This window comes from Ochotona princeps, chromosome 4 (genome assembly GCF_030435755.1).
Source record: "Ochotona princeps isolate mOchPri1 chromosome 4, mOchPri1.hap1, whole genome shotgun sequence".
Lineage (NCBI taxonomy): Eukaryota > Metazoa > Chordata > Mammalia > Lagomorpha > Ochotonidae > Ochotona > Ochotona princeps.
Genome location: NC_080835.1, coordinates 80,038,782 through 80,052,253, shown reverse-complemented (window position 1 = coordinate 80,052,253; position 13,472 = coordinate 80,038,782). Strand labels below are relative to the sequence as shown.

At 39.1% G+C, this 13,472-nt stretch overlaps 1 protein-coding gene across 1 annotated transcript in view; it reads left to right on the top strand.

The window, feature by feature from the left end:
* The window catches only part of DDX10 (DEAD-box helicase 10), a 199,562-nt gene extending 188,187 nt beyond the window's left edge, over window positions 1–11,375 (top strand). Inside the window, exon 18 of the mRNA XM_004585037.4 lies at window positions 10,761–11,375. Within this exon, the coding sequence (XP_004585094.2) occupies window positions 10,761–10,935 (175 nt within the window). The 3' untranslated portion in view covers window positions 10,936–11,375. The remainder of the gene's footprint in view (window positions 1–10,760) is intronic.
* The last annotated feature ends 2,097 nt before the right edge of the window (window positions 11,376–13,472 follow it).

The following is a 13,472-nucleotide window of genomic DNA, read 5'->3' as shown; positions in this document are numbered from 1 at the left end:
CGGTTTCCAGGTTCTGTTGTGTTTTTATTAGAATTAATTCACATATTGTTCAAAGTATACTGTTTCTGCTTATGGTAGGTGCCTCTGATTATTTTCATTTACTGTTTTTTAAAAGATTTATTTATTTTTTATTAGAAAGGCAGATTTACAGAGAGAAGGAGAGACAGAAAAGTCTTCCATCCACAGGTTGACTCCCCAAATGGTCCTGGCAGCCAAAGCTGAGCTGATCTGAAGCCAGAAGCCTCTTCTGGGTCTCCAGTGCCATGGACTTGGGCCATCTTATTGCTTTCCCAGGTGACAAGCAGGGAGCTCGATGGGAAGTGGAGTAGCCAGAACATGAACCAGCGCCCACACTGGATCCTGGCACTTACTGGGGAGGGTTAGCTAATCAAACCGTCACGCCGGACATGATTGTTTTTTCTTGTATTTTATTACTCACCTCACTTCTTCCTACTCCAGAAAGTGTATTGGCTAAAGTTTTCTCAAAGCTAGAGTGTAAATAAAAGTCAAGTGTATTAAGACTTGGGAGTTCTTGCAGGCTGAAAATTATGTTAATGAGTTAGTCTCTCCTTTTGCCTTTCTCCCTCAACTCCTAAGAATTTAAACCACGTTTGATCCTGGCAGGGTGAACTCACAAGCATCCGTTTTCTAAAAATACTTGTTTTGGCTGGTGTGAGTTAAGAATTACATGAGGTTCTAGGAAACAAGAAACCAGATGCTTTGCCCACATGCATCACTGCATACAGATTTGTGATTTTGATCTTTGTGCTATATATCCTAAGGGCTTTGGTAAATACATAGTGACATGTGCATGTGTTACGTAGTATGCAGGATAGTTTCACTGCCCTGGAAACCTGGCCATCTCTCTCTCAACTCTGGGCAGTGGATGATCTGTTTGGGCTTTCTAAAATGATTGCATATAGCCTTTTCAGAGTGTCTTGTTTCACCTAGCATTGTGTTGTCAAAATTCCTCCATATCTTTCATGGGTTGACAGTCCTTTTTAAAAAGTCATTAAATAGGGCCCAGCTCAGTAGCCTAGTGGCCTAAGTCTTGAACTTGCATGCAGCATGATCCCATTCGGGTACCCGTTCTAATCCTGGCGGCTCTGCTTCCCATCCAGCTCCCTACTTGTGGCCTGGGAAAGCAGTCGAGGTTGGCACAAAGCATTGGGACCCTGCATCCGCACAGGAGAACCAGAAGAAGCTCCTGGCTTCTGGCTTTGGATCAGTTCAGTTCTGGTGATTCTGACCGCTTGAGTCAGTGGACGGAAAATCTTCCTCTCTGTGTTTTCTGCTCTCTGTATATCTGACTTTCCAATAAAAATACAATTTAAAATAAAATCACTAAATAATGCTCTATTGTATAAATATGCCACAATTTGTCCATTCATCTCTTGAAGGATATCTTGATGGCTTTTAATTATGAATAAGGCTGGTATCAATATTCTTGTGTAAAGTTTTGTGTTACAATACATTTTCATCTTATTTACATAAATATCAAGGGGATGTGATTGCTGAATTGTGTGACAAGAGTACTCCTAGACTCTCTTCCCAAGAATCTGAATTATTTTATATCCCTGCAGGTGTTAAATGAAAGAACTTTTGTTATCTGTAACCCCACTAGCATCTCATGTTGCCAGTGCTTTGGATGTTAGCTATTCTGTATGTATTTTTGTAGTTTAAAGAAAAGTCTTTTTAATGTTTAAAAGTTCTAAAATGTAAAAATAATAGAGCATGATGGTAGTGTGGGCTTTTTTTCAGGTTTTGCTTAAATTCTTCTCCACTGAATATGGAATTCTAGCTTATGATGACCCTTCCATACAAACAGAGCTCTCTTTTGAGAAAGTCTTCCCACCCTTTCAAAGTTAAGGTTTTTTGTTGGCGGCAAGGCTAGTAATCGTTTATAATGGTATATCTCATTAAATAAAAAACATCAGAGGCTATTCTTTCTTTGCTCCTGAGGATGTTAACCCACCAGAGACCTAGGAACTCTCTCCTCTCCTATAATTTCTGCCCTAGTTTATCACACCATTTTGACATGCCCAAATTCAGAAATTCGACTGTTCCAGTTCTCCAGAGGTTCTCTCCATTTGTGATTTCAAATTGTAGTTTTTGGTGCTCAACAGCCGAACATTGAGTTGTGATGGTTAGTATTTATAGTTCTGTTCTACTATTCGTTTAGTAGCCTAATATGTTAAAATGATTTTAGGTAATTAGCTAAAATTAGCTCTGTTTGTTAATTGTGCAGCTTATTTTAAAGGAATGATGTGTGGTAGCTTAATGTTACACTTAGAAAAATAGAAAAGCCTATATAAATCTTGAGATCTTCCCGTTATGGGAAATTGGGGAAATGATTAATTAATGTTTGTAAAACCCTTACTATGCATGCATCACATTCTTTATGGATGGTAGATATTCAGTGAATCATTGACATTCCATAGGTGAATGTTCCCAAACATTTCCATGAACTTCTTTTGTTTTTCCAGTTTGGGGCTGTTGCTAGGATTTCTTCAATTCAATTCTGACTCCAAAAGGGGGAAGAAAAGAGTATGGCCTTACAGTGTTAGGCAGAGCCCCCATGACTAACTCTCAGTGACTCTCTGAAAGGCTCATGGAAATAGTCACACAGAGACGCTGTCTCTTGCAGTGTGATCCTGTATGCCACCTTGGGGCCACTAGTCAGAACACTATCACAGAGCCCGAGTCACATGACCCTTCCCTGTAAACCTCCGAAACAGTGGACCAAAATAAACCTGTTTCCTTTATAAAAAGTTAAGTTGCCTTGGTTGTTGGTTATAACAAAAAGCTGACTAATGCAAAAGGTGGGAGATATTCGCCAAACTGACTCAGTGGGATTCTTGCTAAAACTGGACCAAGTGGGTGGAGCCTTTTTGGAAAGGGAATTAAAAAGGGCCTGACTCAAATTTTGTTAAGATAGTGTCTTTGTCAACACTTTAAGATTAACATCTAAAAAAAAAAAAAAAAAGCAAAAATAAAATTGGAGAAAAAAATACTAAGATTTTAATGTGGTTGAATATTTTCAAAAGAATGTTTTATTGCAGAGAATTAAAAATGCTTATTTTTAAAAATTGACATATCAAATTATATTCAATAATAATATTCAAAGTATTGCATTAGTCTTCATTCTGAGCCTGAGGTTATAGGATAGTCTTTTTTAAAGTATTGTTTTTCTCGTGTTATTGATGTTATAATTTTCACCATTTGCTTATCTCTTGAATTTCTTTGGAATTAATGATAAATGATTTGGGAAAAAATGCAGCGTAAATTTGAAAATCCATTCATATCTTGGCTTAAAAGGAATCACCTATGTGCAGAAAAAGAAAGTAATGTTAGTTATAACATAGGATTTGCTAGTTAGATAATTAACAGAATAGAAGCTCAGTTCAGTGGTTTTATTTATTCATTTAAAGAATCTTTTGAAGGGAACCGTGGCTGCATGTAAGCAAAGTTTTTGACTTCAGAGAACTTGAAATCTAATGGTGGAGGCCAGTAAATTAATAGTTGATTATGCCGGAAGGTTTCAGATGGTTTGGTGAAGCACAGTCCTAGGAAATACCTGAGAACATTTAAACTAGACTGGGATTAACAGGGATAGCTTTCCAGATATGAATCGGCTGAAGTAAGTATGAGATAAAAAAAATAAAGACAATTGCACCAGCACTGGTGAAGACATAATCAATGAAATTAATCATGGGAGGAAGAAGGTGATTTAAGGATGACTTCTGGGTTGGAAGTGGGGATAATGCTCTACACTCAGAAGGGAAACCTAAGAGAAAGAAATGATTTAGGGAAAACATGTAGTAGTTAGGAGCATATTTCATTTGATTTGCAAATATAGGATATCTTGGAACTGGTAGCATATGCTGATCTGGTGGTAGGAGAAAACCCTAGAGAGAACTTCATGCATAAGTTTAAGTCACTGGCATTATGGAACCCTAAATTACATAAAATTTAGATGATTGCCAATTACGTCTCATACAGAAGCTACAGAAGTAATGGTAAAATTTTAACTGCCTTTAGACCAGCATTAGCTCAGCAAAACGTAAATGTGTGATTATATGTATATTTATTTGTATAATTTGACCTTTTATGTAATTGTGAAAACCAGTGAAGCCAGATATTGGAACATGAAGGTTCTGTGATGTTTGGAACCGAGCCAGACAGGCCCTCCATGCTGAGTGCCTGGTTGTGCTTAAAAACTGACAGTTTGGTAAGGAGAAGAACAAAGGACAAGGAAAGAGATGTGTAGAGTTCCTGGACAACCATATGAGGTGTAGGCCAGAGGGCAGGCATAGACCCACATAGGGTGGCATCTTAGGAAGAGGGTAATAATGGAAATGGATTCTGAAAGAGACTTCACATAGTTGGAAATGAAAGTTCCAAATGTTCACGAAATAAATTGGAACTGTATGGTGATTATGTTCAGCAAATAAAAAGTAGCCCTGAAACACAGGGTATGTTACAAAGGTATAATGCAAAATAGGCTATATAGGATGGTTTATATCAGATTGTGAGACTCCTTAGACATTAAACTGAGTAGTCTTCCTGGACAGTTGCCCAAGTGTTTATGAAGAATGAAAAGAGCCAAGTTATGCTTTCCAAAGATAACTACTCATGCTGATGGGGAAAAGATGTGTTTCACAGGGTACATAAGACATATTTTGTAAATGACATTTCAGCAAGAACCTTCATTTCAGACGAGTCCATAGCTTTATGTTTTGCTTTTTGGAGACAGAGAAGGCATGAAAACTGTTATTGTGGGACTTTCTCAGAAGCCTGCTTTGTGAAACTGAAAAGGTAAAAGGAACTCTCACAAATTTCTTCATATAGTCTGTGGAGCACTGTTCGAATCTGAAACAAATGACTTCTGGCCTTTAAAAAAAAAAAGTTAAGGAAGAGAAATTATTTGCAGTCCATACAAACCTCTGAAGTGCCGAGCATTTAGAAAGCTGCCATTGCAGCCCCAAACAAAGAAATCCTTCTACCTAGTTTGTGGTACATAATAGTAAATTTGTTTTGAAACAGTGAAAATAATCATGACCATTTGCATATATTTTGACCCAAGAAGACTCATCCTCCACCATATGTCTGTGGACTGAGAAGCTGGAGTTACATCATCAACAAAAGCAAAGTTCATGCAGCACACTTGCTTCATGTTCTTCGGAGCTTTTTGGAATTACAAAAAAAAAAAAAAAATCGACATTACACCAAGATGTCCAGAATTTAAATTTATTTTTTATTGTAAAGAGTAAAATAGGATGGTTAGAGAAATATCAGAAGACATTTATACCAGCAAAAAGAAAGTTTTAAGTCTTTCACATCTTTTTCTATATAAGCATTCATATAAGACTTTTTGGAAAACACAGTTGCATCCTCATTTTGTATGTTTCTAGCTGTGGTGTCCATAAAGATCCCTGCAACATTGTTTTGAATAGCTGTATGGTATCTTATTTCTAATTTTGTAATTTAATACTTTCACATCTTTGTGAAATAAAAAATAGCTTTGCCTTAAATATCCTTGTTGGTTTGTACCCTATCCCTAATATTATTTCCTTGAAATAAAATCTCAGAAGACAAGTGCTAGACATGCACACTCAAAGACTTGTGAAAGGTATGTCCAAATTACCTTTGTAAAAAGATATGTTAATTTACTTTACTACTAAGGAGTTTATATTTTATGTGGGAGTAGAGGTGCCAGATACAGGTAAGGGTAAGCTCTATGACATAGTAGGCTAATCCTCCTCCCATATGGGTGCCAGTTTGTCTCCCAGCTGCTCCACTTCCAGTCTGGCTCCCAGCTAATATGTTTGGGAAAGCAACAGAATATGGCCCAAATGTGTGAACCTTGCACTGACATGGAAGACTTGGATGAAGTTGCAGGTTCCTGGCTTCAAAGTGAAACAATGGATGGATAGTCTGTCTTCCTGTGTTGCCTCTTTCTGTAACTTTGCCTTTCAAATCAATGAGATCTTTAAAAAATGCGTATGGATGAAATTTTAGTGGGGAGATTATTGAGTACCTCTCAGGGAGATGAGAGGTTGAAGCTAGGACTAAAAGGGCGAGGGAGAACCATAGGAGAGGGGTGCCACTGATAGTGGAATGCAAGTACTGAAGAAGTGTCCACAGATCCCCGGAGTAAGCGCTGTGCTCAGTGCAGGATCAAGAGGAAAGCTGACTGGAGTGTGCCCACTCCAAGATTTTGCCCTGCCTTAGTTTTCCAAGAACTTGTCTCAGAGGTCACTCCTACTCAGGCAAATTGGGTAACTATAAGCACCTGAAAAAAAATTAAAATGTTAAAATCAGAAAATAAGACTTGAAAAGTCAAACCAATTTCTGGGAGAACTTGGAGATTTGAATGGTTTAGAGAATTTAAAAAGTTAACAAGCTACAGTTCATTTAAAAATCATTTTAATACATTTATTTGTTTTAAAATTGAATTCACATTGCAATATTATCTTTTTTCCCTTAGTTATTAATTGTGAATTAGTAACCCTCAGATGTTTGTTTTGGGTGAAAAGTTTTTGTGGAACCATTTTGTGCAAAATTTGAAGATCTTCAAGGTAGAATTTTCCTATTATCAGTTAACATTCATATTTCTTGATGAAATCTCTTTATACCTATTTGTGTGATCAGTTTTTTAATTGATCAGCCATTATGAATTAAATCTCTTTATGATTTGTGTTGTTGAAAGATTAGTACCTGTGAATTCTTTGTGCTGTTTTTAGAGCAGTGGTTGGGGTTTTCAGTGCTCTGAGCTGAGCCATGCTTTTGCTTTTTAAGATGTGCTATATCAATTAACACATTGTACTTCAAATGCTGTACATTAAGAGTAATGGTGACCGTTTGTGACACTTATTTCATGCTTTAAAGACTGTGGAATGAGTCAGCCCTGTAAGTGCCACACATTGATAATGAAGGTAGAACACAGACCTCCTAGACTGCACCCTGTTTTGTTAGTCAGATTGCAGGCCATCTACATAAGTTTGGTGGCTTTGGTAGGTTACACTTATTTTATCAAGGTAACTCATAGTTGCTACCGATGTTTCCAATCTCAACTGGGTTCAGCTCACTCATCAGTCAACTTGCACCAATGCTGTACTGCAATGGTACCTACCAGAACTATTGAATGAGAGATGCAAGAATGCCTCTCAGAAGCTGCAGTAAACGATTTGAGAACCAAGAGGACAGAATTAGCTATCATACAGATTATTGTATTAATCAGTCATGATGAAATCTCAGTCCTTACTTGGGTCTTGTAAACTGTTGGTGTCAAATCCTATCTCCCTAGTTCACTAGGAAATACAATGAGGCTTCTAGTGCAACAGAATTTGGAAAACGGTTTTTCTGAAGATTCTAGATACAACCATACTTTGCCTTCTACTACCTATTTTCTAGATTAATCACATCATCCCCTTTTTCAGTAAATTATCCATTATGGAACTATTATATTGGTTAACAATTAATTGGTTACAGATTACTACTTATTTGTTACAAAAGCACCATGAAATGAATGCCTTGCTAGAATTTGGACTGATTCACAAAGCAGCAAAGTTGCTAATTGTGAAAATATTTGGGTTCTATTAATTTTATATCTTCTTTTATTCTGCGCCACCTAATTGCTACAGAGATTATAATGTGCAGGAACACATTAACAAAGGATGCATTAGCAAAGGCCACTAATTAGGCTGTTTCAGATGAGTTACTCTGAGATGTGCTTGATTCACAGGCAGGCAAAAATCTGTATCAGCACTCCAGCCCAGTGGAATTAGCACAGGACTGGCCACAGGCATAACCAGATGTGGACTTAATTCATGTGCCTTTCAAGCCCCTTTCATTAAGAATTATTCAGTTCTTTGCTGATTGAATTTCCATTGTAAGGAACTCTTTCATGCTTATCTTCCCAGAAGCCCTTTTGAAATGCATTTATTTGTGACTTGAAATAACCTCATGGTGCTATCTAGTTTGTCTTTCCTTCGATAGTAAAAGAGAATGGCTGAGTCAGTGAACGGTACTTCTGGAAGGTAAATGTAAGAATTCTTTACATTTTCTCTTCAAGCTGGTCTCAACTAGCTCTGCTGATTAGATGCATTCACTCTCATAACTAGGCTGCTTCTGAAACAAAAGTTTGTGGAAAAGTAGAATTAAAACGTTTATAGGGTCTGGACTCTCTGCCATTGTTCATGCCTGCAGTGATGGACATATGGCAGTTTATGAAGAACTGTATTATACTGATTATATAGGGGAACTTGGGGAGAGTGCTTGGGAGAGGGTAAGGGAAATTCCAGGGCCTGTGGAAGTGTACCATAATAAAATGGTAATAATTTTTGTAGAATATGTGTTTTCTATGGTTAGGTTAAAGGCCACCTGTATACATGGATTTATAGAAAGTTTTACACTGAAATAAACTTTTAAGTACCTGATCCACAAACTGTATGAACTATCTCCAGTCAGTGGTTGAATCTGTTTAAAAGGAAGTGATTTATAGGTAGAAAGTAAACTAGCACGTTGGTTACTACTGTCATACATACAAGTTTTTAAAAAGGTTTATGTATCTCTTTTGAAAACCAAAGTTGGGCCCGGCAGCGTGGCCTAGCAGCTAAAGTCCTCGCCTTGAACGCCCTGGGATCCCATAGGGGGGCCGGTTCTAATCCCGGCAGCTCCACTTCCCATCCAGCTCTCTGCTTGTGGCCTGGGAAAGCAGTCGAGGAATGGCCCAATGCATTGGGACCCTGCACCCGTGTGGGAGACCCGGAAGAGGTTCCAGGTTCCCGGCATTGGATCGGCACGTACCGGCCGTTGTGGCTCACTTGGGGAGTGAATCATCGGATGGAAGATCTTCCTCTCTGTCTCTCCTCTTCTCTGTATATCTGACTTTGTAATAAAATGAATAAATCTTTAAAAAAAAAAAAGAAAGAAAACCAAAGTTACAGAAACAGGGAAAGATGGAAAGAGATCCTCCGTTCACTGATCCACTGCATAAATGTCGTCAATACCAGGCAGTGTGCTAGGCCTAAGCGAAGATACTGCAGCTTCTGCCGCTTCTCCCATTTGGGTGTCAGGGCCCTAAACTCCTGGGGCATGTTCTGCTGCTTTTCCGAGCCATTAACAGAGAGCTCTATTGAAGTGAAACAGCATAGACCCGAAACAGTGCCCTTATGGCATGCCAGCATCCCACTGTGCCAGAGCTCCAGCCCACAATAATCACAACTAAATACTCAATCCCTAACTTTAAGAAGAAAAAATTGGGAAATAGTAGTTGATTGGCAAAGGTCTGATTATTGATGCCAAGTCAGTTCTCCTTGCACAGGCAATTATTTCTGTTAGTCATCCAAATGCTGAATAAAGTTGGCAAACTCCATGTGCTTTTTGATAGGCTACCCTTGGATCTGGATTCGCAGCTGTTCAGATCTGGGCTTCAGCCCCATTTGGGTAATGTGGACCCAGACCTTTACACTCTATTCGCCTCAGAACAAGGCCAATGCCCAGAACCATGCCCCTGGTGTTTTAGTGAAGATAAATGATGTCATCGATGTTGAAGCACCTGTTGCAGTGCCAGACTCTCAGTGAGCTTTTAGCATGAATACTACTCCTGTCGCTATTAGATAAATGTTTGTATTTTAATGTTGTCTCCAATCATTGGATCATGTTTCAACACGGGGATCATCTGAAAATGCTTTTAAGGAAATACTGTCTTTTTCTTCTACTTTTAGTGTGTTGAGTGATCTCTTCTAGTTTCTGGAATTAGCTTTTTATGGTTTGTGTAATAGATGTCTGTAGAATGCTGCAGTAATGTTTGCTTTGAGACTGGTTGATGTGTTTGTGTGCTTGAGATAGATTTTAAACAGGGGAAATTTGTTGTGTCCAATAATTTGTGACTTGGCATATCAGGTTTAATTTTACCTATATTTCACATTTTTTAACATTTATTTAAAAGGCAGAGTTATAGAGAGGGAAAGTTGGAGGCTGGGAGAAGAGACACAGAATTTTCCATCCACTGCTTAACTCCCCAAATGGCCATAACAGCCAGGGCTGGACCAGGCTGAAACTAGGAGTCAAGAGTTTCATCTGAGTCTCCCATAGTCACAGGGTCCCAAACCTTTGGGCCTTCTACTGCTGCTTCTCCAGGCATGTCAGCAGGGAGCTGAATCAGAAATGGACTAGTCAAGACTTAAACCAGTTCTCATATACTGGCATTGCAGGCAGTAACTTAAGCTTCCATGCCACAGTGTCAGCCCCAATCTATTACAACTTAATGCAACAGCTACTAGAATCAGTACCTATTAGAACACTGACTGCTACCTAGCAGATAATCTCACTTTAAATAGAATGGTTCTGTGTTACAGGATAAATATAGACCAGGGCCACAGATATCCCTGGAGGTTCTTAGTGGCTTCAAAGTATAGATGATATATATATATATATATATATATATATATATATCCATGGCCTCCTAGAATTCTTGTGAGGACTGGAAGACATGTTGTATACATGGTACCTCACACATTTCTGCTGCACAGCAGGCCCTCTTTCCTTACCCACTGGTGAGAAAGCTTACATGGATGACCTGATGATGATGATGATGATGATGATGATGATGATGATGATGTATTTTTTTCCTCCTTAATAATAATATCATCACTGTACCAACTGTGTCTAGTAGTTTTGTCCTGTTTTAAATGCTTAATTTCTTACTAATGAGCTTGTGTATATAAGTAAATCATTGGATTTGTTCCCACCAGTGATACCAAGAAGAAGCAGGGAATGAAGAAAAGGAGCAGCGAAGTTGAAAATGATGGACCAGCAAGTCGTGGGAGGAAGAAGGCCAAGTGGGAAGCCCTGGAGCCTCTGGATACAGGCCTGTCTTTAGCAGAGGATGAAGAGCTGGTGTTGCACCTGCTGAAAAGTCAAAAGTAGCAACTTCCTGCACTTGACATCTCCTTGAAATCTCGTGTTCTTTTGGTGGGCAGGAAAAACAGTTGACTTTTGGGCACTTCACTCTGGTGTGTCCCATTTCTAAAGGGCACATTTTCCAGGAAGAAGCAGCTGTATAGCCAAGTCCTTCTCACAGGCCATGCTTCTTACCACACTTCATGCCAGCATGGATCCCACTGTCTAGCGTGTGCTGTATAGGCTCAGTCCACTGGTTTATTCTTGTCAAGGAAAGGGCTCCCTTTGTTCAGCTTGCAAGTTCTGAAGCCCTTGTCTTACTGTTAGAAATTGCTTTTTTGCATCTACATTACTGTTAAACAAAATCATTCATAATTTTGTTTTATTTAATGTTCCCAAAGAGGCACTATGATGGACCAGCCCTGAGAAAGCAGGTGTATTTTTGAATTGAGATAATCAATAATAAACATTTTCTACCAAAGATTGTATTAATGTGTTTGTTGTTGTGTCTTGTAATATGAGAAGACCTCAAGGGAATGTGCCTGAGATGAAACAGCTTTTCATGTTTTTTAAGTTAGCCTTTTCAAAGATAGTATTATTTACCATACTTGGAAATTTGCTAGCAGTCACTCATAAACTCTGTGGATGTCCTGAATCTGAAGATGTTGGTATATACTGTGGAGTATGGAGGAGCCTGTCTATGTTATGCAAGTACCTTGTGTGGCAGCATGCAGCATAGATCCACCCAGACTCAGCTTCTAATAATGAATGGAAAGACAAAACCAAGTTTTTGGGGCTGTTCTTGTGGCACAGCAGTTTAAACACCCACTTGCCATGCTTGAATCTTCTATCAGAGTTCCCATTTGAGTCCTAACTGCTCTCCTTTGTGTCCAGCTCCTTGCTCATGAGACAGGGAATGAGGGACCCGAGCACTTGGGCCTCTGCCACTCACATGGGAGACCTGGAGGGAGTTCCTGGCTCCTGGCTTCAGCCTGCCTTGGCCCTGCCTGTTGTGGTCATTTGGTGAGTGAATCAGCAGTTGCGTGATCTCTCGCTCTATTTCTCTGTCTCTGTCTCTGTCTTTCTCACTTACAAATAAATAAGTAAATCTGTAATCAATAATAACAAAGCCTCTTTTGTTACAATTAACCTTCAGATTCCTTAAAAGGAGAGAATGTGGTGGAGAAATCAAAACTTCAGTATGATTTCATAATGGGTTTTGTCACTGTTCTGATCTTCTCCTGCGTCTCTATGTCATGCACAAAAATCTGCAAACCAGTCAGAGCTCCCAGGGAGAAGCCTGTTAGCATTACATCTGGCATCTCGCACACTAACAGCCTCGGCTACTGCAGAATTTCTTCTTTTGTATTTACCATCCTCATAAGCACACCAACGTCGTTCTGCTCCAGCTTTGCCTGTTGCTGCTCTTGACTGAACTGGTTCTACTGATGCCGCTTCTGAGGTATCTCTTGTTCTCAGCCTGGGCTGTGATTCAGTCTGCTCTTGCTGATGTTGACCTGAGTGGGGCAGGCTGTCCTAGCTCGTGGCCGTGCTCCTGCTCCCATGTTGCTCCCAGCAATCCTGTGATGATCAGATTGCTCTTCTCAGCTCATAGGTCCTTAGTTCTCGTGATTCCTTAGTATACATATGTCACATACTTGCTGATGAACCTGTTGCTGCTCATACGTGATACATTTCTTGAGAGGAAAGGGAATGTGTTTCGTCCATTCTGCAGATCCTCAGAACTAAATACAGTGCTTGTTGTATAATTGGCTTAGTGAATTAATGTGTGGACATAAATAAACCCGGACAACTCTTCAAAGTTTGTTGTAGCCCACCGCGCTCTCACCTCTGGGAAGGAGGGTATGGAGTGATGGGAATGAGAGCTAAATGAAGAGGCTGTGATGAGGGAATGGGTAAGAGAATGCCTGGGAAGATTTTAAAGCTCGAGGTTTTGCTGTAGGCTTTCTCTACCTTGACTATTTTTCAAGGAAATAGAGTTGTAAGAGGATTAAAACTGCATATTTACCACTGAGTTTATTTTGTACACTTTTAGATGATTTTTCCCAGTCCAAATAAGGAAATAAAGCAGTGTGATTTCTTTCTACATATAAACAATTGAGTAAATATAAGTCCTGGTTTGATATTTGAGTATTCTGTCCCTGGAACTGAATGGATCCTGACTAAGAAGTGTGTTGTAGAGGATTTCACTTTGCTGAGTTTCAGAAACTAATTAGAACATCAGAATTGTGCTAATAGAGAGAATTCAAGCAACAGATATTGTTTTAAATAGATTAAGACCTGCTTAAGTTGGGCTACTTGATGTGAGGTGTATGTGTGGTTGGTGGCAGTAGACTATCTGATATCAGAAGTGGACTTAACGTCCATATTTGGTCCGCCATGAAATAATAACCAATTTCTTAGACACAGAGAGTGTCCCAGAAGTGGATTTCATATTCAGAGAGAGACAATTAAATAATCATTATTGTGAGGTTCAGATGAGAGAAGGAATTATTAAGTAGGATCTGAAGTCTTTGGCAATCATTTTCAGTTAAAAATGGGGA